Source organism: Delphinus delphis, chromosome 11, assembly GCF_949987515.2.
Source record: "Delphinus delphis chromosome 11, mDelDel1.2, whole genome shotgun sequence".
Taxonomy (NCBI): domain Eukaryota; kingdom Metazoa; phylum Chordata; class Mammalia; order Artiodactyla; family Delphinidae; genus Delphinus; species Delphinus delphis.
Window position 1 is genome coordinate 45286491 of NC_082693.1, and position 27908 is coordinate 45314398.

Here is a 27908-nt window from a genome sequence, read left to right on the forward strand (position 1 = left end):
TCACAGCAGTCATCCAGCCAGTTTTCCTCCTAACTCACTTCCCAATCTCTTGTCAGCCATCCTGCCAGGTCCTTGTGGTGCATCCCTGCACTATCTCACAGTGATGCGGAAAATGACTTGTCCAAGTTCATGTCGTAAGGCTGGCTGGCCCAGGGATCCCCACCGGAAATTCTGCTTCCCACTTGCCACTTTCCTTGTTAAGAGCTCTGATAACACAGCCATGGCTATTTACTGAAGGGGTGACAAATATGCTAAGCCCTGTGTGGGTTCACTTTATGTTCTCTCATTTAATTCTCATGAGCTGAGTATATTTTCTTTGTCTTACATTGTGCGAAAATTGAGGTTCAGAGAGGTTAAATAATTTACTCAGTATCACTAGAATGAAATCCATACCTGATCTTAAAATCTGTGCTCTTTTCTAGTTTCTGTGATGTACTGCAGCCCTTCCTAACTTACGTAAATTTAGTGGCACATGGGATTGAAAAGCTTATGTCGGAATAACTATTTCCAAACTGGGTTTCCTTCTTTCATTCCCAGTCCCTCTAACTCTCCCAGACTCCCTGCTTGCCAGGTCCTCTCCACAGTCAACAATTTGAGCTTTTACTTCCCAGACTTTTTTAAGTAAACTATCCTAAAACTCAGACAACCCATTCTGCTTCTGTCACATGACTAATATATTCCCTGTGCCTCACAGAAGAGGGAAAGTAAAATGGCAGGGCTGGGCCTGGGACAAAGAGTGCAGGGTGCCAGCAGGGGCAGGTGGGCGTGGCCTGTGGGCAGATCCTCCCCCCTGGCCCCTCCCACACAGACCCAGACAGTCGTGCTGTGGCCGCCCACAGACAGGGTGGGGAGAGGGAGGAAGAGGTAAAGAGAAGTATGGATTGTGTGCCATCTCTGTTCGAAGTGTGTCGAGGGTTATTAAGCACCTACACATGTCCATGGCCACACAGGCTTGAAATAATGAAAATTCCTGCCTGGTTCTTTTTTTTTTTTTTTTTTTTGCGGTACGCGGGCCTCTCACTGTTGTGGCCTCTCCCGTTGCGGAGCACTGGCTCCGAACACGCAGGCTCCGCGGCATGTGGGATCTTCCCGGACCGGGGCACGAACCCGCGTTCCCTGCATCGGCAGGCGGACTCTCAGCCACTGCGCCACCAGGGAAGCCCCTCCTGCCTGGTTCTTGCTCTCAAGGGGCTTGCAATCTGATTGATACACATCACTGATGAATGCTTCCAAGAGGCAAAGGAAAAAGGAACGGCTTGACGAAGTTACATAGGATAAAGAAAAAGAAAAATAAAGAAAAAACAACCCCACCCAGAAAGGACTATCTGGGGTTTTGCTATTTGGAGGCATATTGTGCTTGTTAAGAGGAGCATGTCTGGCCATTCTTTTCTTAAGCCTTGGTGGATGAACCCAGGTTTGGAGAGTATGTGCCATTATCTAGTATGGACGTTGGCAAAAAAACAAAAGAAAAGACAAACAAAAAACTCTCTTTGTCTACTGCTACAGCAGGACTACAGCAGAGCAGTGATGTGGAGCTGCCAGTGTTGAAGGATTTAATTTGATAATTGGCACTGCCCCACCCTGTGCTGCTTAGAATTGCCAGGAAATATTTGTTCAGGTTTTCTTCAGACCCTAGATTTCAGTCATTAAAGGCAAATGCTGTGACCCAACTAGGGGAAGGGGACAAGGAATTCATTCCTTGGAGAGAGGTAAGAGTAAACCTGGTAAAAGTCAAACCAGCTGGCACTAATTAGAACTGTGAGTCCAGAGGCCAAAAGCAGTCCCATTTTCCAGCAGGGACTTGGCAATCAAAATGCTCACTGGGCCAGGGTCCCTGAAATGCAGGAGAGGACATGCTCAAAGCAGGGACTTTGCCATACTGGAAAACCCAGGAAATGTGATTGGGGGACTGAGCAAAGTCCCCCAAAGCTCAGTCTCTCCCTCCCTCCTCCTCAAGTCCTAATTTATCAACTCAGCACCCTTTGAGACCACTGCACAAACCGCTGGGCGGGGTGCAGTTTTGAAATCCCAGCTTAAAAGCTGGTGGCCCTTAATTCTTACCAATACTCCTAGGAATGGACCCCAAGCAGAGGAAGCTGGTGTAAATTTCTGCCTTGCCCCACACCATCTCTTTGAGATGGGTGAATCTTTCCAAGCTTTTGAAAGTGTGTCCTATGTTTAGTGGTCTCTAGAAAGCACCTCGACTTCTCAGCAGGAAGTTTGCAAAACTGGCCACAAACTCCTGGTTCAACCCTTTAAAAGCCTCATCCGAGAACACAAAGCCAAGGAAATTTTAATCTCCTCTCTTTTGTTTCTTTCTAGTTCAAGTAAAATTGCTCTATTGACGTGCATCCATAAACCATATAGAACTTACCTTGCCTTCGCTCTCAGCGGTCTTCCCAGTTTTCTGGCGGGTAAGCACTGTTGAGGAACCACCCAATGCTGGAGGTTCCAGGTCCTGCTGCCTTACCTTAGTAATGGCTGCGCATACACTGGGTTATATTTGCTTGCATTTGCATCCTAACTGCATTTTCCTAGTCCTGGCCAATCACAGCCAACCTAGCCCTGGGCTTGACTTATTCAAACCAGAGAGAAAGCTGTATCTGTTCCTATTCAAAACAGCAAAAACAAGAGCAGACTTTTAAAGGCTTCTTTTAACTCCAGCTCCACACCCTGATCTAATTGATTTTTTTAAAGTGCACAGCCCATCAATAATGCAGGAAAGAGGGTGGGAGGAGATGAAATTTGCCATATTGTAGATATGAATGCATTACACCGATGACAGGAAGCAGGGGCTGGGGCTGCCCCCCGCCCTCCAAGTGCATGGGATGTCCAGGCTGGCAAGCACCTCCCGAGAAGCTCCTGGGCATTTCTCAGAGGGGAAGTCTGGGAGAAGGACCTGGAGTGAGTTATTAGGTCATTCTGTTTTGCCCCTTGGGGTCTCCCTTGGGGTCATAGATCAGCCCAGTCAATATCTGAGTGCCTACTATGTGCCAAGAACCATGCCGGGCTCTGAGTTTCAAGGCTCCTAGTTTGGGGAAGTCAGTAAGGGGCACAGAAGGAAGACTCTAAATCCCTTGGGGCTTCTGGTTCCTCCCCAGAAGTCAACAGGACACCAAGCATATGCTTATTAAGCACCTGGATGGCAATGCGGTTGATTCCACATGGGGGCCAGGGAAGAGCTAATGTAGCCCGACTTCTGTAACCTTGAGCAAAATCCCTGTGCTGAGTGTGCGGCTGGTCCCCCAGCTTGGGCGCTCCAGCCTCGTCATGACAGAGGCGTTTTAAGGGAAGAAGGGGGGGTAAGTGCCCGAATGAACAACAGGAGGGTCAGGAGGCAGTGCCCATTCACGGATGGGGTTTTTAAACCCACTTTTATTCATTAATTGTAAGTAGTACAAATATTCCAAAAATATAAACAGACACTTAATGGCGTCCTACATTTCAAGTTTTTGAATACAAGTTTATCAAACCATGAACCTGTGAGCAAGGTAGTCAGAACCCCACAGCCCAGTCACATTGGGAAGCAGATCTCCCCCACCCTCCAAACGGTATCTTGAAGGGGGTTACGTGGCACGACGTGGAACATGTAAAATCTGAGATACTACAAGCAAAGAAGCTCACGGGGCGCAAAGAGGAGGGTCTGCTCCAGGGGCAAACCCCACAGCAGTACAGGAATGGTGCAGGGGGCCAGACCCCTGCCTTCCCTCCCCTGCTTGAATGCAAGTATTTACCAGTATTAAAATAAAAGGACAAAACTAAAACCCCATTTTACAAAAAAGGCGACTGAGGGACAGTAGTGGCAAGTAACTGACTGAAGACCTGAAGGAGAAAACAGGCTTACTTTCCACAGACACTTGACCTTTCTGGGACATGGGATACAGGACAGCCTTACGGGGGGGTTGCCTTATTGAATGAGGCCTCATGAACAGGGTAGGGGTAGCAAAACAGGACGGGATCCATTTCCCAGGGAATGACTGCCTTTAGACTTCCCATGCTTTTAGCACAGAGAAGTTTCTGCGCCACTGTTAACAGAGGTGAATTTGTAAAATGGTCAAAATCTTTGGGAGGCAGGAGGGAATTAAACAGAAGGTCCCAGGTTAACTGAAGGCAAATTTACTCAACCTCGCTATAGTAAGGGACCCATGGACCTACAGAGTGTCCCCTCTACAATGTGCAGAGTGGAAACTCTTACCTGACCCTTTCCAAACCGGTCCTGTGTCCAAAGCTCCCCCTATGAGAGGGACACGAACATCAGGCTTTTGATTTAGAAGCCCAATCAGAGAGACACACTGTGTCCCTGAAGAGGCACCTTAAAGAACTGAACCTGGCAGGTGGGCAGATTCCTGGCACGGCGTGAACTGGGGTCGACCAGGCCTGGTGGCCTATTGCTTCCCGAAGACCAGCCTCAAACAGGAAGGGCTGGTAGGAAACCCCGGAAGAGATCCTGGGGTGAACTGGCTCCCTCTCAAGCTTGCCTTCCTCCAAAACTGAGTCTGGCCTGATTCCTCTAAGGAGCACGTCTTGCAGTCATCTCTTGCCCCTAACACACTGTGAAACTGGAGACCAGAAGGTGCATAATGACTTCAGGCTGGCTCTGGTCCACACTGATGGACCCTGCTTTGACCTATTTGGCTGAGCTGCCCCTCCAGGGAAGGGAGGAGAGGGTGAGTGGGGGTGTGGCATTTCCGGTGAGGAACTGCATGGGGGCAGGGCAGGGTTCTGGCGAGAACGAGGCCTATGGAGCCAGGCTTCATGCAGAAGCAGCGGGGACACTCCCACCAAGCCATCCTGGGCTCTGGTCATGAGTCCCTTGGAACACCTGGACAAGTCTGATAGGAAAGCGGGTGGCACCAGCTCTTCCTTCACCTGGAGGCAAGGAGACCCAAAGCAGGGCAGAAAGGGGCCTCGGAACTGGATCAGCTTAGAGCCTCTTATTGCTTATTTAGTCAGAAAAGCATAGCTGGACCCCATGGCAGACTTGGCCCAAGGGCTAATCCTTAGGATGGGGCTTGGGAGAGAAGCCCCTCCTGCAATATTAGGATAGAGGCCTAGGCCAGGGCCTTAGAATCAGAAGCTCCCACTTTCCTTCAGGAGGTGTCGCTCCCGGCCAGCCCTGGAGCCCTCTTCCCCTACCTGCATGAAGCAGGATCCCACAGGCACCAGGGAATGATGCCTGGGAAATGATCACATGGGCTTTGGGGACCCTGTTCTACTCATGTGACACCAAAGGGAAAGACAAAGCCTCACAACCTTGGGACAAGGAGGGGAGGTGGCATCACAATGCTAGAGAAGGATGCTAGGCGCTCAGAACGCCAAGCTGCTGCTCCACCACCTGGTCCCGGCTAGCTCCTCACACTGCCCTAGTGTGTGGCCAGTCTGAAAAGGATAATGGGGGTAAGTCCTGAGTGGGCGGTGTTCTTGCACCTGAAGCAACTTACAAATGCTTTGTGACATCTGCCTCCAGGGAAAACAGAGAGGGGGATAGGAACCCCCTCCCGCCCGACGGAGGGAGGGGAGGCCATGGCTAAGGCAGTGATGCTGAAGTGGGGCTCCCTCTAGGGGATCCCTTGTGCTCCCAATTACAGCAGCACTTCCCCTTTTGTTTTCCATCCTGGGGAAACTTCCTTTGTGTGACTTATTTTTTAAAGCATTCACTATTAAGAAACTTTGAAAGCAAAGAGACACGCAAAGCGCAGGTGTGTGAAGAGCTCACTCACACCTGTTACCATTGGCAGGAGGCACGTGCGTTACGTTGGCAAACTAAACGGTGAGAACACCCAGCCCCTCAGCCCAGGAAACGCAGGAGTGCCTGAGACCCTGGAGAGAAAAAGCAACAGCCAGGAAGGACGAAGACACCTGGCCCTGGGGGAAGACACGAGAGAAAAGAGCCCTGCCCAAGAAACAGGTGGGTGGGACCCAGAGCGCCCTTCCCAGGCTTGGGGACAAAGTCCCTGCGGCAGCACCAGCACAGAATGCCTGAAGAGCAGACTTCGGGACACATCCCGAGCCCAGCTGACCTACAAGCCAAGGGGACACACACACTCATGCCCTTGGGATTCTCCTCTTCCCTGCACCACCAGGGCCTCCCACGTTCACCTCAGGCCCAGGGCTGTAGCTCTGTCAGAAACAAAACAGCCCAACACTCCATATTTCGAAAGAGAATTTTAAAACAGAGTCAAAAGAACGGAAATCAGTTATCTGTCCCCTTCCAGGGCAGGGAGAAGACCTCCTTCCCCACAGGTTCAAGACTATGGCTAGGTGGTGAGGAAGGCAGGCCTGGCACCCAAGCCTTGGGGAGACACAGAAAGAGCCCGAGCCAGGCACTCGGCCAGAGGCTAGTGCAGCCCTTGGGCCACAGGACCTGATGGCCACTGGGGCTACCAGTTCTGGATACAAGCTTTCATCTCCCCAGAAGTGTCGTCTTTCTGTCTGCAGCAGTCGGCGAGAGAAAGGCTTCAGGAAGATGTGTGCCTGGGGCACCCGAAGGCAGCCTCTGACCCTACCTTTCTCCGTGGCATAAGCCTTACAATGCTGAGGAAAGGCCATAGGTTTGGCGACGGAGCCTTCAATGGTCTTCATCCCTATAGAGCTCGGTGGCTCTCAGGGTGACAGGAGAGGAGACAAACTAACTTGGGGAGAGTCTTGATCATTCACTTTCTCCCCCAACCTGAAACACTTATATCCCGGGACCACAGTTGAAGGCAAGACACACTCATACACACACACACACACACACACACACAAATACACTTACTCACATCTCGGGAACCCAACTCAGGGAGCAGGCAGCTCTGGTATCGCTGGTCTGATATCTGCCCACTCAGCATCTAACCTGTCCTAAAGCTCTTTGCAATCACTTCTATTTCCAGGTCTCATTTGGTGAGATGCTCCAGATTCCGCTCTGTCAGGCTGATCATGAAGGCACAGTGTAGGAAAGTCCCCTACTGGGATGGCCATTGCTTGGCAGCAGGGAAGGCTAAGGGGCCCGCAGCTGCCCAAGGCTGGTGTAGACATCCTCTGCTGCGCTCAGCTCCTCAAAGATTGGGATCAGGTTCAGCAACTCAGTGTCTGCCATGTCATCAAACCAAGACTGCACAGGCACCTGGAGAGGGAAAAGGCAGCGTTAAGTCTCCCGACCTCCACTGCTTCCCTCCCTTGCCCCAGACCCCCGGAGGCTGGCTGGTCCACCTGGGGTGGTGCCCTCCTCTGGTAAAGCCCATGGTTCCACCACCATCCCCTTCTCCCTCCTCCTTCCAGGGCAGGGACTCTCCCAATCCCTGCAATATGGGTGTATCTGGACCACTCACTGCATTCTCTGGGTGGAAGATGTAAGAAGCAGGCGAGTTGTCCAGAATGAGGGTTTTCCTCAGGTCCCTTCCCAGGCGGCTGAGGTCCTTGACATAGCAGCCCTGGTGAAACACACAGGACTCACGGAACAGGCGGGCCCGGAACACCCCACACCTGTCCAGCAGATCCGTCACAGGGTCAGCATACTGAGAAGAGAGCAGAAGCTTTTTGTTTGGATGCAGTCCTGGTTTCCCCGTGGCATCCTGTGACCTGCAAGGAGCTGCCACACCTGCTCCCAGTTCTTTACTCCCCTCCTGCCCCCAGGTACCTTGGCTAGGCTGGCAGTGAAGAGAACACATTCAAAGAGTTCCCCCATTCGTCTCAGGAACTCATCCACGTAAGGCCTCTTGAGCACGTACACCTGAGGAAAAGCAGAAAGGCTTGTTGGAGGCATCCCTACGAGGGTGAAGCCTCACGGCATCGGTCACCATCACCACCTACACAAAGAGCAGTAAGTCGGTTCAGACCTTACTCTGTCTGGACTCCCACACCCCAGCCTCTGGGACCACCTGGCTGGAAGCCTTCTGCCCCGCAGACCAGGGCACGAGCGTCACCTCCTCACCAGGCTTCTGCCGGCTCAGTGGTCCCAACCTTGACCCAGCTCAGGAAGAAACAAAAACACCTAATGTCCCAGGAGCCATCTGTTTCCGGCGGCGAACCATCAGCTGCCTCCAGAAACAAGTAATCAAGAATAGGCCTCACAGATGGAAACAGCCTATCCTGGATTACTTGAATCCAGCCACAGCCTCTGTGGGAGTTTCCTGTCCTTGGCTCTGACAGGACAGTTAGTCCAGGACCCCATCAGGCAGGGTCGCAGATACTTCCTGAAACCTCATGCCCTCGCAGAGCTTCTCTGAAATGCAGCAGGGGAAAGTGACTTTTTCCCCTCAGTGACCACAGATCTGACACCCTGCAGCATCTCGCTCTAGTGACGCCCCCATTTTGTGCTTGCCCCTGACAGCCACCCCTAACCCTGGTGTCCACCTTTCATAACCTTGCACATTATGGCCTAAAAGCTTCACTGGCCGCATGTCCCTCATGGGCCTGCTGTCTGTTGCTTCCCTGTCTCCATCCAGGTGTTCTCCTCTCAGCCAGCCTACACAGGGGCTACTGGAACCACTCCTTCAAAGTTCTTTTCATCCAGCTCACTCCCTGCTCAAGTGTATGTGCCTGCCATGACTCTCCCTCCTGGAGACGGCCTGGACTGGCCATCGACTCACCAGACCCCTCCCAGCTCTGCTGCAGGAACCCTCTGCTCCAGGTAGCCACAACCGGGCCTCCTTTCATTTACCATTTCTTTTTTTTTGGCGGTACACAGGCCTCTCGCTGTTGTGGCCTCTCCCGTTGCGGAGCACAGGCTCCGGATGCGCAGGCTCAGCGGCCATGGCTCACGGGCCCAGCCGCTCCGCGGCATGTGGGATCTTCCCGGACAGGGGCACGAACCCGGGTCCCCTGCATCGGCAGGCGGACTCTCAACCACTGCGCCACCAGGGAAGCCCTCATTTACCATTTCTTTAACCTTCAACAAGTCCCTCCCTCCTCCTGGCTATTCATCAAGCTTGGCATCGTCTCAACACTCTTTGCTGAAAACGCACCTTCTGCAGGTAGACACCTCACCCCCACCCCCCACTCATGTAAATGTCATCCCTTTTCCATTATTCACACCTCTCCTTGTTAGCCAGGAGTTCACAGTGTTTGAAGATACGCCTTTTTAAAAAATCTGTGGGTTCTGTATATTTCTCTATACCCTCAACTAGACTGTAAAGAGCTGCTGTGCAGAGTCCAGCACTGGGACTGGGAGAGCACCTCAGCTGGGAGGAGGGTGGTGGGGTGAAGAAAGCTTCTAATGGACACAGGATAGTGCTGACCACCCATGGAAGCCTCAAACCCCATCTCCCTACAAGTAACTCTTCTATCTGACTATCAACACCACAGGATCCTTAACCCTGGACTGAGCAGGTTGTGTAGGGCCAGAGCCTCACCTTATTTAGATTCAAGCGCTGTTTGATAGATGTGTACTGAGTATGTATTGTGGCAGAATCCAGTGTAGGGACCCCAAGGGGAGGGGAATTGGAGAAAGCTTTACAGAGGAGGAGATGCCTTTTCTGGGGAGAAAGAAATTCACCGGCTAGATGGAATGGGTGGGCAGGGGAGGAGAGAAAACAGCTAGTACTGACTTCCTTGTCTGTGACAGGCAGATACACCAACTCTTCAGCTTTAGAGAAAATGTATTAAGTCATATAACAGTGCTGGTGACATTCAGTAGGACCAGGGGAGATAAATAAATGATAGCTATTACTACTATTAAATAATTTAATTTTAAACAGCTTGGCTGCAAAGAGAAAAAAAGTGACAGCTAGAGGGGGATGAGGGGCTGCATTTTTTAAGATGCGAAAGCCTCGAATGTGAAAGGTTACCAATAAAAGCAGAGAGGCTGAAGTTACAGGAAAGGATCAACTGATGGAACACAAGCCCCGAGGAGCAGAAGACCCCGAGTTCCTGGGCTGGGCGTGGCCTGGCAGCAGCTCACCTGGTGAGTGGTCCCTTCGATCTCTACAGGCACTATGAAGTCAGCGTTGTTGATTGGCTGGAAGGCAGAAGAGTTAATGAGTCAGCTAGTGGGAAGGGACAAGAGCCCAGCCACACCCCAGTCCCTGCCACAGCCAGTGCTCCACCCCCTGGGCGGGGTGGGGAGGGACAGATATCAGAGGCCCTAGGAAGCTCCTGCTGTCCCAACTAAGTGGCTCTCACCCAAGTACAGGCTGCGACACCCCTTCTGGTTTTCCCTACTTACCACCACCTGCAAATTCTACCTGAGCTCAGACAGTCTCTGGGCTTTCTTGAGTTAACAAACATCCTGATAAAATGGATAGGGGCATGGCCCAAGGCTGACTTAACCCCTCTTTTGTACCCCTGTACAGAGCCCTGGTGGCTGTGCTGCGACGGGGCTGGGGGGCAGCTGTAGCCTGTTATCAGCAACTGCGGAGAGCAGGGGCTCCCACTCAACATCATTCTCTGGTGGGGCCTCCAGGTATCTGTGATGCGACTGTGGCCAAAAGCCAGAGGCCGGCCCTCCTACTTCTGATCACTCTTCCATCATCAACTTTAGGCCACTTCACTGGCACCTGCAGTCAGGCTTCCAAGACAGCCCAGGACGCGTGTAAGAAGAGCTCCAGATGTCCAGTTACCTTAAAGGAGCTATGCACAAGGGTTTCATCCAAGTCAATGACCACGCAGATTCTTCCTTGATCTTCCTCTGTCACCTCCGGGAGCAGACAGGTCCCTGGAATCTAAAACCAGAGCCAGGCTACTGAATCTGCCACCAAGAAAGACTAATTTTCCCCAATAGAACTCTGGGAAGAGCTGGGCCCACTGAGGAGATGGAAGCCCCCTACTTCAACCCAAGAGAGGCGACACTTAAAGGCCAAGAGGTAGAGAAAGAAGAGACTGAGCTGGCTCCTTCCTTCAGCCTGGGACTGTGAAGTGATCCGGATACTGGAGCTGGAGGCCAGAGCTGGTGATGGATACCGGCTGTCCCCCGCACAATCTAATGCCTTGCACGTGGTGGGCCCTCAGCAAATATCTGGGACAAACAGCTTCCAAGGGCAGGGAGTTAGCCAGCCAGACACAGAGGAATGAGGGCTTCACCGCATGGGGCATGGGGTTAGAAGGTATCACTGGGTGTTGGGGCTTCTGAGGCCATACCCTGTGAGATTCACATACCTGATAAAACTGGTACTGGAGACACTGGAGCAGATCCGACTACGGGAGAAAAGAAGGTGGTCAGTGCCAGCCCACTAATGCCTTTCCTGGTTGTCTAAAGCCCACTCAGGCCTGGAGGGGAATTTTCTCCCCAAGACCCCAGCCCCCTGGAAAGCTCTGACACGACAAAAGTGACTTTCCTTAAGAGCTGGGCAGGAAAGGGGCCAAAATCTTCTTTCCACACTCGGCCTGATACAGGATGGAGAAGGAAGTGTCCCTGTTCTCAGCTGCCATTGCCTCTCCAAGGGAACAGGGGACTCAAGCAGCTGACGCAGGGACACAGAGTCAGAGGCAGAATCAAAATCGGAACTCCTCACTGTGGAGGTCTGGCCTCTTGCTTAGTCCCGAAACCCAGGCTTCTCTTTGAGAACATGTGTTCTCTCCATCCTCCTTGGGGGCCTCGATTAGGGGGAGGTGCACTGAGCCCCTACAAAGCACAAGTAAGCCAATGTGAGCCCACACTGTGGGTCCTGAAACGTGAGGGGAGGTAGAGTGCAGAGAGCTCAGAAAGCCTCTTCCCGCCTTCGGCTAATAAGTAAAACGTTATAATGTAACAAGTAAGTGACCTTAATGGAAACCCTGAAGAAAAATTAAAATCCTAGCACTTAGAAAAACTTAATGTTGGCATTTCAGTGCATTTCCTTCAAGCTTGCTTTGGCAAGCAGCCTTTTTTCTTCATGACATATAATTTTGCATTCTGCTTTTTTTTTTTTTTTTTTGGGGGGTGGTACGCGGGCCTCTCACTGTTGTGGCCTTTCCTGTTGTGGAGCGCAGGCTCCGGACGCGCAGGCTCAGTGGCCACGGCTCATGGGCCCGACCGCTCCGCGGCATGTGGGATCTTCCCGGACCGGGGCACGAACCCGTGTCCCCTGCATTGGCAGGCAGACTCCCAACCACTGCGCCACCAGGGAAGCCCTGCATTCTGCTTTTTGACTTAATGTTGCAACTCAATACTCTTCCACATTGTTGTGAACTCTTAGTAAAAATTAATAGTTCGGTTAATACCGTCATGTTGTACTTCATTTAACCATTGTCCCCTTTTGGATAATGAAGTGATTTTTCACTGATGTACGTATCTTTAGCCTGGTTTTGAAAGAGAGGAAGGACAGCTAAACCTTGGTGTTTCAGAAAGAAGTACAAATGGCACTGCAGAAAGGAGGATTTCTGTCCCCCGCCTCTGAAATGCCAGACATATCTTCTGGTAATTATAAGAATCAAAGACACCCACACATTTCCAAATGTCTCTCACAGGTACAGGTGATAGTGCTGGAAGGGGTTATCAAGAATGTGATAGAATTTCAATTCCTTGGTTCCCTGAAAGCCTAGTAACTTGGAAGGTATTTTTGCTTAGTTAAAAATAAAAAACAACAATCACAGGACTTACAACCAGAGAGATCTGAGTTCAAACCCTGATACTACCACTTATTAACCATTAACTACTCAGCGGCTACACACACCCTCTGAGTCTCAGTTTCCGTCTGTGAGGGGAATCCTGTGGCTCTCCTCGCAGGGCTGCTGTGGGTCACATGAGACAACCTACGCAAAGCACCCTGCACGGTTCCTGGAACCTGGAAGGATCTGGACCGCGGGGCCCCTCAGAAACCACAGGGACACCCAGATGGCCCATACCACAAATGGGAATCAACAGGAAGAAGATGGACCACTATGGGAAGGACAGAGGAAGGGCCTCCTCCAGGCCACAGATCTTCCAACTCAGGCAAGGCTGCTCTGTCTCCCTGCCGTGGTTGCGGGGACCCCCACTCGCTCACAGCAGTCCCGTCCTTGCTGGCATCACACCACCCTGGATCCAGCTACCTTAGCAATGGTGTTGGCTTCCTCCTTGTATGCGGAGAGCTCAGTGGAGGAGCTTGACTGGCCAACATGCTGGGCGCGAAAACAGCAGAAAAGGGCCTTGAAGATGTTACGTCCACGAGGCTTCTTAGGAGAGGACTTGGAGACCAGGCCTAGAGTGGAGGGAACGACAGAGGCATTAGCTACAGGGCGTCTGTCCACAAATACCCACCCCCATGCTATATCCTCTCTAGTTTATAAGCTCCACTGGGGCACAAGTCACGTGCTTGGCGAACAACCAAATACAGTCAATGGTGAAATGTACATGTTTATTCCAACATCTTCTCTGTAAACTAGAAACAGCAGGAATGCCCAGTCCCTGGTTTGGGAAGTGAACTGCAGAAAACTTGCTCTTCATTCCGTGGGGGTGAAGGGGCGCTGAGAGCTGGGGCCAGCTATAGAATCTACTTTGGTAGCAGCACACTGAGGGAACACTCCAAGGTAATTCACAAAAATCCTCCCTAACACCAGTTCCCAGAACACTACCCATTCTAGAGAAGGGAGTGAGCTAGACCGCTTCAAGTCGGTGCAGCTACAGCCCTGTTCTAGGTCAGCTTCCTTCAATCAGTTAGTTGGCAGCACTGAGCCCAGGCTAGAACAACAGACTAGAAAATAGAACAGCTTCAGCCCCAAGAAACTACAAGTTTCATTCACACCCTTGCGTCCATCCCACACTCCAGTCACTTTCCTTAACACTCCCTCCCCTCAAAGACCACAGGCATATCACTCCCTTGGGACACATACACCCAGCGCTGGGTTCTGCGTTGACGTCCCTGCTTCTCGGCTACAGCTGCCAAGTCCTGCCTTGACAGTTTGGGCTTTGGAAATACAAAGCCATTTTAATAGAAGGCTTGGCAAGGCAGCCCCAGAAAGGCCAAGCTGATAGAAAAAGCTACAGGCATTTACAGGATCAACCAGAAATGGACTTCGGAAAGTCTTTTTCAGGTTCCTTTTATTATTATTATTTTTTAATTGGAGTATAACTGCTTTACAATGTTGTGTTAGTTTCTGCTGTACAGTGAAGTGAATCAGCTATATGTGTATATACACCTCCCTCTTGGACCGCCTTCCTCCCCTCCCCCCACCAAGCTCCTTTTATTTTACAGGAACTGTGCCGGCAACTGTTGAGGATGAGCAGGGAGCCAGGATGGGTACTGTGGCCAGGAGGTGGCGCCGCACAACCGCTGCCAGAATGGTCCTCAGCCACAGGTCTCCTCTCCGGGGGCCAGGGCGGGGGCCAGGCCTTGGGATGAAATCCACCCCACTCGGCTTTAAAGCACAGGGCAAACTCCTGTGCAGGGAAGTAAGTGCCAGAAATGTCTCTGCCTTTATGTAGGCGGGGGGGGGGGGGGGGGGGGGACAGAACGTGGCACTGAGGATAACCTTCCCCGTGCTGTTGGGTTTAAGAAGGGAAAGGGGGGGCAATGTGGTGAGCCCCCCACCCCAGCAAGGCCAAGCTCCCTGGCTCAGTCCTCAGAGTACATGCTGTACCTGCACGGAGGCGGCTCTGGCAGAAGAGGTGATGGGAGAGCCATTAAACACCCAGTTACTGGGCTGCCTGAGCCCCTGGAGAGGAGAGAAAACCAAACTGTTCCCTGGACCAAAGGTGAGGCCGCTGACCCTCAGTCAAAGGGCAGCCAGCACTGCCCCAGGACAACCGACTCAGCTGTGGCTCAACAGGAAGGCTGAGGGATTCCTGCAGGTGCAGGCTGGGCACCCCAGTCCGTCTGGTCCAGTGCTCTCTCCTTTCCCTCCCTGGGTCAGACAGATCCCTTGACACTGGTATGACCATTAGAAACCTTTTAGAAAATGTTCAGGCTTCCCCAGCAATTAGCCTAAAAACCTGGATATCACTCTCAAGCTCCTGGCCCTGCTGGAAGAGTCAAGATTTCCAGGGACTGGGGATTTTGCCCTGAAGGAAAAAGTTGCGTTGGAGGCCTCGCCCAAGGCCCCTGAGTCCAGGAGACAAACTTGAGAGCAGAGCCCAGTACTTAAAGACAGCAAGATGAGAGGTTCCTCGGACCCTCTCCTACTCTGAATAATCTATCCAGAAATCGGAAGGAAAGGACAGCTTCTCCACCTGCCTGTACGGCCCACCTTCATTTCCGAGCCCAGGGACGCAAGCAGACGCTGACACAAAGCTCTAAGACCAAAGCTGAACCATCCCTTTTCCTTTGGTTTACGGTTTCTTCATGCAGAACCACAATCAGAGGCTTAACCCGGGCACTGAGCCTTTCTTAAAAGGCCACACAGCCCAAGCCTTTCCTGAAGAGAGGCCATCAAGAACGCACTCAGCATCTTAGTGACAGACGCTGTGAAGGCTGAGTAATCCTGAGAGGCAGGGGTTGAAAGGGGCAGCTGGCTGGGGCCGTGGAGAGGCCTCGCCCGGTGCCCCCTGCGGGAGGCCCAACAGGCAGGAGCGCTCCAGCCTCAGACAGGGAGCTTGGGAGGGGGCAGGGGCGCTCCTCAGCTGGTTCGGACTCTGCAGGGGATGAGGTCTTCTTAAAACACAATGCGGCCAGGCAGCCCCTGGGCCTCAGAGACCACAGATGCCTTGACCCCGGGGGCAGGCGCTCAGAGCAGAGCAAAGAGCTGTGGCGCCTGGGGAAGGGACCCCAGACCCACAACAGCAAGGTCAGCACCCCAGGTGTTCCTCACTACCCCCTCCCCCACTGGGGCCCCACTTCCCTCAGTCCTTCTCCAGGCTGTGTGTCCTCCTCACCTTTACAAACACTGCCACTGACAATCAGTGGCCATCAGGGCCTCTTCAGCCTCCCCCTAACATGGCTGCCTCCTGACGGGGCCTGCAGTGGCCTCAGCTGGGTACATTCACTGGCCTCTGGCTTCTGAGCAGCAGGTGCTCGTGACTCTGGCTGAGTGAATAACTCTGGGGCCTCTAGGGCCTTTGTTGCTTCTACAGAGCCAGGACCTGTGGAAGCCTTTGCTGGTCTGCAACCGCCCAGAAGAGTTAGAAACAGAAAGACTCCCTCCCTTACGAGGACAGGGAAGTGGGCTATGACGAGCTGGGCACCTGAGGCAAGCCACTCGGTCTTTCTGGGCCTTGATCATGTTTACTGAGCACCAGTGATGGGCCAGGCCTGTGTCAAGACACTTGACATCATTACTTCATTTAATCCTCACTACAAACCCATTTCTAAGCACTAATCCCCCATTTCACAGAAGGGAAACCAAAGCACAGAGAGCTTAAGTAACCTGCTTGAGGTTACACGGGTAGTAGGACAGCAGAGCCAGGATCTGAACCCAGATCTGCCTGAACCCAGAGGCAGGGCTCTTAACAACTACTCTGTAGGGTCCCCTACAGCTCAGGCATCGTGTACGATTACTCCTGCAACAGGTGGGAAGTGGCAGTGCACTCTTAAGATCTCTCAAGTGTGTGCCCTACTCCTCTCTAGGCTGGGCTGGTGAAGGATCAGTTTGGGGTCCAGCCCCCCTCCTTTGCTGTCCTCTTGGGCAGTCCATGAAAGCTGTAAGGGGTGAAATAGTACAAGGCTCCCTTCACCGCCACCCCGGCCCTGCACCTGCTCCGACTGGCAGATACCTCTGGGAGATCAAGAGGACAATGTGGGTGCGGGGGGAGGAACATGAACCAGGAGATTTGGTCCAAGAGCCACTTTGTTGAGGGGGTTTAAGGATGAGGGGATACACCCAGAGAGGGATCTGAGACTCGTATCAAAGAGCCTTTCAAAGGACTCCTTTCAACCAGCGCTCAGCACTGTGTCCCTGACAGCCAGGTGCAGGTCACCCCCACCCCTCCGTGTGTGACAGGAAGGGGCAGTGGCCCCTCCCGGGAGACGAACACTGGCACAAGAGGGTTTACAGGCCGGTGAGGATTTCATTGCACAGGTTTCCCCAGTGAGGGAGGGCAGGATTCCAGTGGGTACCACAAAGCTCCATTACTGATGTGCATCTGTTCTCCCGGCTCCGAACATCTGGTTTGGGGCTGAATGTCGGAAAGGACCAGCACAGACCTAACGGGGGGAGCTCTGGCTCAAGAAGAAAGTGCGCAGGTTGCTGAGAACAGGGAAGCCAAGCCACCCCTTCATCTCACTGCTGTGAGGCTTCCTATGGAGGCAGGATGTGAAGAGAAGTGGGGATGTGGGAGGTATTCCCCCTCCCCCTCCCCTCAGGATCACCTGGGCTGGGGTCCAGGCTCTGCCAGTTACTACTCAGCCACACAGCCTCTTTGCGCCTTAGTTTCCTCATCCATTAACTGGGATAACAGCAAGACCACTCTGACTGAACACAGTAACGCACTGTGCAGACTAAACTTAAATGCCGTGCTCATTTTCACATTATCTAAGGGGAGATGACCACTCCTTGGCAACACTGTGGCCACCCACCCAGCATGTGGTTGAAGCTCAAGAACAGAAGATGAGAAAGGTGCCAGAGGAACTCTGATCGTGAGCAGGTTTCAGAAAGTCAAAACCACCCCTATACCTTCTCCCAAATTCACCACAAAACTTGTTTTCCAGTTGCAAACTCCTTGGCTGGTCTCTGCAAGTAACAGGAAAGCAGGTGAGGTTGTTCCACTTGAGACAAAGAATGCCCTCTCCCCTTGTGTCCACCATCACTGGCCCCCAAGAGGCACCAGGTGGGGATACTATTTGCCTCTGACTCTCAAGGAGCCTGTGCGCATACATGTATGCGTGTACACACACATGCGCGCGCACACAGATGAAGACTGGCTTTGCCTGGACAACGCTATTTTTAATCTTCTTCTGAAGGTCAGGTTGAGATATCACTGTTGCCAACAACACAGCTTTGTGTCCCAGCAAAGGAGCTCCTCACACATCCGCCTGGGATTCGGCAGAAGGCAAGCTCTCAAGCTGTCGGATTTTAACAAGCCCATTCACGTAGAAGGATGCTTTCTTGGTTCATCTCTCAGAGTACTTCTTTCTCCACCATCTCTCATTCCTCCCACAGCAAAGGATTTAGTCTGGCTATCACTATAAAATGGCCTCCCGGAGGGGCCTCCCTCCCCTTAGCTTTTGGAGGAAGGAGAGTATTTGGAGCATTTCTGGCCTTTCTTGGCCAGCTGCCTGGGCCTTGCAGCCAAGATGCATGTGATTGGGGCTCCCCGTGGAGAGGAGTCCTCCCAGGTCCTCAGCAAGGGGCATCTGTGCCTTGGCTAAGGACAGGCCCTAAAGCGCCAGGTGGACAGAAGGACTCTTGGACCATCAGGTGAGTCAGCAGGGGAACAAGAAGGTGAGAGATGCCTAGACATCCCCCACACAGGAAAGACTGGAAGCCAGAGGCAGGGTGTACCAGTTTCCACAGTGCGCAACTGCTGACACTGCTCTCTTCAGGTGACAACGCGGGGGGCCTCACCCAGCTCGGCACCAGTTCCTGAAGTTCCAGAAAGCAAGTTGACATCATGGACTTTTTTTTTTTTTTTTTGCGGTACGTGGGCCTCTCACTGTTGTGGCCTCTCCCGTTGCGGAGCACAGGCTCTGGACGCGCAGGCTCAGCGGCCATGGCTCACGGGCCCAGCCGCTCCGCGGCATGTGGGATCTTCCCGGACCAGGACACGAACCCGTGTCCTCCGCATTGGCAGGCGGACTCTCAACCACTGCGCCACCAGGGAAGCCCAGCATGGACTTTTAAAAAGTAGTTTTAGCCATGTTGTTTGGCTCACACCAGCATGTTCTACACTAGCACCCTCCCTGCGACCAGCAGCCAGGACGTCCTACCTACGCAGACGTCTCCATTAGTTCCCCTTCCCTGGACAGGACAGCTCCCTGCCTCTACCTGTCTTCTAAGAGAGGAGGGCTTCTTTCAGTCCTGGGTCCTTAATGCCACTTGTGGGGTGAGGGTGGGGGACCCGGTCACTCACTGCCTAGCCTGCCTTTTCCCTGCCCCTCCAGCAGTCGTCACTGATCTCAACATAGGGCCTCAACTTCAGGACCTTCCCTCAAGAAGCACAAAGTTTTGGAAGCACGGGATCCCTAGCAACTTCTAAAACAGGATCAAGATACTCTGTCAATTTCCAAATCAGCCTTTAAAAGAGTTATTGGCAGAACACCCGCCTGGGCAGCTGTAACATATTTTAGAAACATGCTGGGGCTGGGGGTGGGTTCCCAGAAGCAGCAACAGGCCCTGGACCAGAGCAATTTCCTCACGGATACGTCAGCAGCAGACTCAGCCCCCAGCCCCACACCAGAGTGCTCTTGGTGGATGTCAGGAAGTGATCTGAAGTGATCTGCTCACAGCAGCAGCAGGGATAGACCTGAGATGCCATCCAGGAAAACCCAAAGGGCTGGACCCTGCCCTTGTTTTACTGTATGCAATGCCTGCTAGAGCAGAGATGTCATTGTGGGGGACTGGAAGCCATACTTGCCCGCCTTGAGCCTCCCGCTCCTCCTAAGGAGGTGCGGAGCAAGGCCCTGTGGGAGGCCGGGAGGCTAAAAGAAACCTGCCAGCAGGACACAAACACCCTCTTAGTGGCTGTTTCGGCCCCTGACTTGGTTCTCTGCCCGATTCCTGAAATGCTTGGGTCTGGTGGAAGACCTGAAGAATCTAGTGCCTCTTTCCTCTCCAGCTAAGAAGCCTGCTTTAGGTGACATATGCATGAGAGTGAGATGGAGGAAGAAGAACGAAAGCTCAGGACAAAGCAAGGGACCCTCAACTATCTCTCCTCTGACCAGTGAACAACAGAGTGGTTACATAGGTGCCATGGACTTAGGCTTAAATCCTGGCTCTGCCACATATAAGGTGTGTGGCCTTGGGCCTCAGTTTCTTCATCTGTAAAATGGAAAGACTAACATTACCTATATTACATAGAGCTGTGAGAATTACAATGCGGTCTGGGTGTGTCCTGACCCTAGTAAAACGCTCAGTAAATCTCAGCTGCTAGTCATTCAGTACAAAGCACTTTCATACCTTTATCTCACTCAGTCTCAATCTCAAAATGTTCACAGTGAAAGAGAGCACAGAGATTTCTTCTCATTCCAGAGGTCACAGAGGAGTAGTGGCAGGGTCAATCCTAGGAAATGGCCTTTTCCAGGACTCCACAAAAACCAATCCCAGTCACACACACACTCACACACACACACACACACACACACACACACACGCTCGTTGAGGGTGGCCAACCGGTTCCTTCCGTCCTTCCTCTCATGGCTGGCCCCTGCAGAAGGAATGGAAGCAGCCTGCCAGGGAGTCTGTCCCACCTACAGGGTCACTCACCTACTCCTCCCACACCCCAGCTGCATCTGGGACCAGCCCACCAGTATAGGTGTGTCCGCTGAGAGAGCACTGAGCTGGAGTCAGAAAGCCTGGCTCTTGCCCCACTTCAGCCTCTCAAGCAGCCTTGTGGTCTCACCTAAGGCACCACCACCCTGGGTTGTTTCCTCGCAGGCCGATCAGAAAAGGTCTACACTGCATGGTGTCTTACAAGGTGGCTTCAGATCCCCTGAAAGCTTGAACAGGCACTCTAAAAAGTGGAATGCGCAACGCGAATGAGAGGCAGTGCGGGTCAGCGTTAGGTTTGACTCTGAGCCAGTCCTAGCTGACACGAACCAGCCACGTTCCTGTGGACAAGGTGCTTGGGGTTTCTCAGCGGAGGTTTTCCTCACTTGTCAAGTGGGGATCATTCCTATCTCACAACGTCATTGTGAGGCTCAAGTGAGACACTATCAATAGATATAAAAGGCTAGGGCAGTGCCTGCCCCACAGTGAGTGCTCTATAAATATCACGTGATCATTACTGGTAAGTGGGGATCACGACTCTGTCCATTCACACTCAGAAAGCTTTTGGACTCCCCTTTAGGAGCCGCAGGATCTTTAACAAACAGGAAAACTGGATCCCTCCAGGGACTCTTCCTGCTCAGGGCTAAACAGGCAGCTGGGGCCGCTGCTGCGCTCACCTGGCTCTTCTCCAGGGACACCTGTCAGAATCACAGGGAGCATTTGGAACACACGGATGCCCGGCCCACCTGCTCATGCTCTGATTCAGTTAAGACCCAGGTGGGGTCTGTATTTTTAGTAAGTGTCACAGGAGTTTCTGATGTGTGTCCCTGGCTGGGAGCCAATGTCTAAAGGTTGCCAGTGGTCCCTGACTAACCCCTGCAGGACTGGAGGGTGATTCAGCCAGAGTCCCCGTGGCCCCTTTCCCCACCACATCTCACTGGCTCAATGTCTCTGCAGGTCTCAGGGGACTTGCACCCCAGAGCCTGATTTTCCTTTCTAGGGGCACTCGCTCTAATCCGTCACAAGGCAAAACACCCAAGCCTCCTGTCTCTTCCTGCAGGTCCCTGTTCCTGGGAAGGAGGAGCCCTAGCCCCATTCTGCCATGGAGGCAGAAGAGCTGGGACCCACGTCCTGGGAAGGCACTTCCACACACCAGCGGTATGTGCTCTGAGCCTTCCCATGAATCTGCTTGGCTCTCATTGGGGTTGGGGCCACATTTGTTCCCTGAGAACTGTGTGGGTGGGAAAGAGCAAATTCTACAGGATGCGAAAACTATTCATATGTCAAGAGAGAAAAAGAAGGTAGTGAATAAAGAGAGAATAAGAGCAAAGCCTGATTTGGGGTGGGGGGCAGGGTGGGAGGGGAGGACGGCGCACCTGGGAAAAGAAAGGAAATGCCAGCAGGTCCACTGAGAGATCGGGTTTAAGGCTATAACCCTTAGAACAGCTGACGAATATAAAACAGGACATCCTTGCACCTCCTGCCCAGAAGGCCATGTGCTCGCTGGAGTACCCATTCTGTAATAACAGACCTGGTGCAGGCACACTCAGACCTGAAGGGCTGGGCACTCTGCCAGACAAAGAAACTCTGTTCTATTTGGCCTCTGGTCCAGAGAGGCTTCAAGTTCTAAGTCAACTTCTCCACTTTGATTTCTACTAGTTCCTTCATAAGATTTGCACGTTAATAAGCTCATCTGCATCCCAGTTGGGAACTATTCCTCCATTTCAGAAGAGGGAGGGAATCATGACAGAGCCACACCCAACCCGGTGTCAGCAGGACAAGTGAGTTAATTCTGTGCTTCCCGAGCTGGCTGGCCTGAGACAGGGTGAAAAGCAATTTAATGCTGAGTTTGTGCTTTCTCAAGGTTATACCCCAAAACCACAGCAGCAAAGACATAGCTTAAGAACATCTATTTCTCTTCAAAATCCCAGCTTCTTTTTCTTTCCTTGTTACTAGCATTCCTTAAAGAAATCTGAATCTCACTGGGTTCTTTAACTCTCAAAACAAATGCAGACGGTAAGAGAACGCAGCACACAGTTGTCTCAAGTCTTCATTACATCCACTTCTGAGGGGCCGAGCAACTGCTCACAAGGTTTAGACTTCAGAGACTCTTCATAGGAGGTGCGTGGCTCCCCGGCCTCCTCCCATCCCAGATGCCCAGGCGCCAGGCAGGATGGCAAAAGCCCCAAGGCACATGCTACTCACATAAAATCCCATCCTATGTAACAGGGGCACAAAGAAGGGGTCTGTGCAGCAAGGCTGTTTGTCAGTCTCAAAGGGTGATTCTTCCAGAAGGCCTAAGCCCTCACATTAGTGTCCCCTCTGACCCCCGGCCACCTGTCTTTAACAATAAAACCCACATGACCGTGTGCTGTTTGCACTATGTCCTTGGGGGAATGGAGGAGAACCGGAGTGGTGGTCTAGCTGTCTAAAAAGGAAGGACATTAACATCTATCAATTATCTGCTAAGTACAAGGCATTGGAGAAGGGTAGAGACCGATACTCCTATTTTATAGATAAGTCACCCAGCACAGTAAAGTGATTTGTCAAGTCTCACTGCAAATAGGGATTTGCATCCAGGCCTGAGGCAACCAATTTTGCTCCTGGAGCAATTCTTCTGAACACTTCTAACTGCTGCCCCTGCCCCCCAATCCCCTCTTCACCCCGAGAGACAAACTTCCCAAGATGGTAATAAAAGATAATAACCCAACTTACCCAAAAGCTAGGAGGAAGAAAGTTGAGGAGAAGGGGAAGAGATATATACTTACATATAAATACGTATTGTCTTTCTCTTGCTTAGTTATGAACACGTGTATTAATTTTCCACAGAAAGGCTGGGAGCATCAACTCACCTTGGCTAGAAATGTGACTTCTATCGTATTTACCGTTTTAACAAAGTCCGTGTTCATGAGGGATTTGGAAGGTCCCACCGAGAGCATGAAACGGGACCTCTCTTCCACCCAGTTTCTTTAAGACCCCTATAGTTGAGAAGGAGGAGACAGGATTCAGGGACACTACCACCCCTTGCCGTCTCTCAAGGGGTTTTCACAGCACTTCCTGAGTCCTGGTCCGTTGCAAGCTCTGCAAGTTAAACTCAGCAGCAGAACTGCGAACTCCCAGTCCCGGGATGGTGGGCATTTACAAACGTTGTTGCTGAGTTAGCAGGGCTCCCTTGGGTTGCTTCGGGAGAGAGCAAACACAAGCTTAAGTCACCACACAAGCCCCTACCTCGCTCCAAGATGGGGGAACAACTCCAAAGGAGACAGAGGAGCGAGACTCAGCAGCCACAGAGGCCAAGGCTGAGGCTGCGCAGGGAGGGGAGAGGCTCCAGTGGGGCGGGAGGAGCCAGCTGCACGCACACACCCTGGATGCTCACAGAACAAGCTAAGGAGGGAAGCCCCAGGGAGGCTGAGACTTGGTCTAAACTTTTCAAGGTAAGGGCCTAGCTACAACCACAGCGAAAGGTGTTTAAGCTTTTACATGAGAGAGAGAGGCAGAATTTCTCCCTTATGGGGAGAAAGCAAGAGTTAGAAAAACCTGCCACCTGCCTAATTCTTAGGGGTGCTCAGTTACCAGAACCTGTTGTTCAGTTCTACATGTGAAAAGACAACTCAAGGCATCATCATCCCCTCCCTGAAAGGAAGGGGCTCAGGCCTCACAAAACAAAACAGGTCCCAACTCCCCCAGAGGGGCTGTGGGTCACTCAAGCTCTGGAGGAACTTGCCTCCGCCCTCTCATTTCACACGGGGAGGTTATAAGGTGGGCCCACTTCCCTGGTTTCTCCCCATCTAGCCTCAAAGCCCGAGGCACAATCTCCCAGCAATGGGGCGACACCCTCGTATGGGGCTGCAATAAATGGCCATTTTCTGGCCACACTGATATTAACTTTTCTCTTTTACTTTGGTATCGTACACACCCCTATCCTTGCTGTACCAGGAAGCCATTTCACCCTTCTGTTTGGGAAGATGATCCAATTTGGGTCCTTTTATCATCAATGCTTTCAGCAACTTTGTTTGTTCTGCTTCCCCTACTATAATTACTTTTGAATCATCAACACACCCAGCCAGCCTTAAAGCTCCCAGAACAAAATGCTAAAAAAGAGGAAAAAAAAAACCTGCAATGGCAAACAACTGCACTAAAAAACCGCCCATGCTAGGAGCAATTTGTATTTTTCTAGAAATTTACTGATTAATAAACTGCCTCAGTACTCCTTCCCCTTTTTCCAAAGGGAGGCAGAGCCTAGAAATGGGACACTGTGGGGAGGGGAGAGGGCACGGAACTCCAAAGGAGCTAAATAAAACATCTGCTCCCCACCCCTACTTTTATTTTATTTTATTTTATTTTTTTAAAGATGCAGGATTTGTTTGTAAGTGATGAGGGATTCAGAAAGTTGGTTTGCTGGTTGCTGGATGCCCAAGCAGCCTAGGAAGAAAGTATGTCTTCTCTGGAATGCAGTCAAATTACACAGGGGGGAAAGAGAACCCCAAGCTGTCCGCTTGAGAATTCAGATTCCTCCAGGGATAAGTCTGAAGGACAAACCACACAAAAAACGAAAAACATAACTCTAAGAAAAATCCAACCCACATCAGCAGCTGAACACTGTCAAGAAGCCAGCTGCTTGCCTTCTACTGTCATCTATTCTGTTCCCTACCACTTGCCCTGGTGGATGAAACTTCCAACTCTGATTTGTAAGCTGTCCCTTCAGAAGTCCAGCTTTCCCTCATTCCTGGTGTGGTCCCCTCACTGGGAAGGCACCCTCCTGAGCCCCACCAGGAGGAGAGGACCAGAGTAGGGAAGCTCAGGACTCTTCTTTCCCTTCTCATCAACACTGCCCCCTCTGGAATCCTTCCACATCCACATTTCTTCATTTCTGGCTAGCACTTGGAGTCCCTTCCTGAGATGAGGTTAGGAAGAGAGCGGGAAGAGTCCGAAGTGAAGTTATAAACACAGAAAGCCTCCCTTCTTCAGCCCTCAGCACAGCTGAGCAGGCAGTAGAGGAGTGAAGTTGTAGCCTATTTAGTGATGCAGTCAGGAGAGCATCGGGTCAGGGTCTTTTGCGGGGGTTGGGATCTGAGCAGGCAAGGCTTATTGAAAGTAGGGCCAGCGATGCAGGAAACACACACTACACCCTGCCGCCCCCCTCCCCCCCCATTGCACCGGGGAATTAGGGAATGGCTGAAACCACCAGGCCAGCCCGTTTGCCCCTAGGCAAGTTGGGGGAGCTCCTTGGGACCGGGAACCCCTGAAATAAATGATCTGCTGACTAATGTTGCCAAATACGGGGATGTGGGGCTATACCCAGGCACCACAGCTGGGCCCCCCCGCAGGCTCTAGGCCTCAATATGTTCAAGTGCAGCACTGGCCCTTCTTGCCCTCTTCTGGGGGCGTTGAGGGGAAGGGCAGGGACGCTCCGAATTTGGGCCCAAGAGCGTGATCTCCCCAGCCTCAGGCCAGGTGGCCCCAGTCTGGGAAGTTCTCCAGAAAAAAAACGCTAGTCCTTACTCCCCGCGGAAATTCTGTCCACTATTTTAGACACATTCCTCAAGGCCCCGAAGAAGAACGTGGGGGAGGGGAAAAGAGTTTCGGGGCCTCCACCGTGACCAAACTCAGAGATTCCACCCTCAGGCCTCAACCTTTCCCCCGCCCCCAGGAGAGGCCTCGGCCTCATCACCCTCCGGTCCCCAAATCCGCCCCCGAGAGGGCCCGCGACCCCCCTCGTGTCTCCACCCGACCCGCAGGAAGGCGGGGGCCGCGAGCCGCTGCCCACGAAGAACTCGCACTTTTTCGCGGCGCGATTCAGAAACACGCCGGGTCTGATGCCATCCGGCGAATTATATAACCAGGGACACCAATCTCGGGCTAAACAAACGCGGCTGTGTGTGTGCGGCGGCGGCCCCGGGGAAGCGCACCGGGGCAGGGAGGGGCTCCGGCCGGGCCTCGGGGTCGCGATTGTTTGCTCAGCGAAAGAGGCAGGAGGCGTCCGGGCCAGAGTCCCGCGCGCCGAGGTCCCAGGCCGAGCGCAGGGCCGCGCGCGGACCAAGTCCGGTCAGCCAGAGCTCGGCCCCTCCCCCACCGCGGCCGCCCCCGCCTCCGGGCGGTGAACTTGGTCCCAAGTCCCGCCGGACGCCGTCACCGACCACTGCCTGAGCAACCTCGGGCTTGGGGGCGGGAGGGGTGGGGGCTGGGAAGTGCTGGACTCCAGTCCCGGCTCCATTCTAGCTCGGGATCGTCCGGGACCCCCTCGTTCCCCTCCCCTCCCCACCTCTCTCCCCGCGGTCCTGGGGCAGCCGCGCGCTCTGGTGCGGAAAGTGACGACCCCACCCCCCAACTCTGGAGAGGATGGGCGCGAGTGGACTCGCGCTACGAGCGCTTACCCCTCTGTCTCTCTGCCCGGGGGGAGGGAGTGCAGGACAGAGTGACAGCTGCGCGGATGACGCCCCTCCCCCTCGGGCGCTGGGAGCCCGGGGCCCCGCGCAACCCTGCCCGGGGCCTGGGTGCGCACCAGGTCGCAGAGGCGGATGGAGTAGGGGGTCGGGTGGGAATCCCCCACTCTGAGCCCCGGGAGATCTGGGGCCGAGACTCGGGTTCTGGGCTGTACTAGCCCCCTCCCCGCCCGGGGGCGACGCAAAGTTTTGGGAAGTTGCTGCCCCTACCTTGCTTGGTGAGCACCAGGGCGTCTTCCCTCCGCGCCTGGGTGATGATGGAGCCGTGTTCCATCTAACAATCCCGCGGGCCCGGGCTGGCTGGGCGGGAGGACGCGCGGGCGCACAGGCTGGGCTGGGCTGGGCTGGGGGGCCTGGGCGGGGGCCCGCTCCGGCTCCGGCTCCCGAGACTCGGACTCCCACTGCTGTTCACATCCCTGCTCTTGTTCCTCCCCTGGGCCGGGAAGGGAGGCGGCCTGTACGGAGAGCGGGAGGCCCGGGCAACGGCTCCCCCGGTTGCCCCCGGCCCCGATCCCCCGGCGGCAGCTCCGGGCTCCTCAGTTTGGGTCCAACATGGAGAATCCGGAGCGAAAACAAGAGGAGGAAATGGGACACGGGGCGGTTTCCAGGCTCCCCCCTCCCCTCCGTACTCCAGATAAACAACCCGCGGCTGCAGCGCCCACCCCCGCGCGCCTCCAGGATCTCAACCCGGCCTCTCTACAGCCCGCTGGCGCCTCCCGCTCCGAAGCACCGTCATAGGCCCCGGGATCCTCCACCTGTGAGCGGCCCGGGTTGCGGAACATCCGGAGCTTTGCAATTTTGTTACGGAAAAAGCGAATCCCCGAGGGGGGTGGGGTAGCGGGCGGGCAGGCTGGCAGGGGAGACTTGAAACCGCTCCAGCGTTCCGATTGGCCCCCTCCGAGAAAAGGGGCGTGACCCCTCCTTACTATGCGGTGCGAGGACCCAACAACATTCCAGACGCTACGGCCACGCCCCCGGGCCACTCCCCCCCTCACCGGGCTGCGGCCTCCCAGCCTCCTCGGCCACACCCCCTTCCCAACTACTTAAAAGGACACTCCAAAGCTCACGTTTCCCTACTTTGTGCTGGGGTGTTCCCGTCTGTGCAGTTCTACGTGGGTAAGGTAGAATGGTTCCGCCCTTCCGGTAACCGAGCAAGCCGCGAAGCCTAACTCACGTCGGGCCAGGATGAGAGAGAGGGTTCGGACAGTTGTTTTACTTCCTATTTGGCGCTCGAATTGTGGACCCACTGTTTCACATAAGAGTACAACCATCGAACCCTGAAAGGGATATGTG

General features: G+C 53.3%; 1 protein-coding gene across 1 annotated transcript; it reads right to left on the reverse strand.

The window, feature by feature from the left end:
- Positions 1-3343: 3343 nt before the first annotated feature.
- Positions 3344-27370, reverse strand: CTDSP2 (CTD small phosphatase 2). Its single transcript, XM_060025107.1, has 8 exons — positions 26826-27370; positions 12928-13076; positions 11074-11112; positions 10539-10640; positions 9881-9937; positions 7619-7711; positions 7311-7496; positions 3344-7105 (listed from the first exon to the last, which is right to left on the reverse strand). Exons 1-8 carry the CDS (start codon positions 26887-26889, stop codon positions 6980-6982), a joined length of 816 nt encoding a protein of 271 aa, XP_059881090.1. The 5' UTR covers positions 26890-27370; the 3' UTR covers positions 3344-6979.
- Between the last annotated feature and the right edge of the window lie 538 nt (positions 27371-27908).

Coding starts and splice junctions, on each gene's coding strand:
- CTDSP2 (XM_060025107.1), bottom strand. CDS start 26,889: ATGGAACACGGCTCCATCATCACCCAGGCGCGGAGGGAAGACGCCCTG. Junction 10,641..11,073: donor TCCAGTACCAGTTTTATCAG/GTATGTGAATCT, acceptor CTCTGGTTTTAG/ATTCCAGGGACCTGTCTGCT. Junction 9,938..10,538: donor TTGTGCATAGCTCCTTTAAG/GTAACTGGACAT, acceptor TCTGCCTTCCAG/CCAATCAACAACGCTGACTT.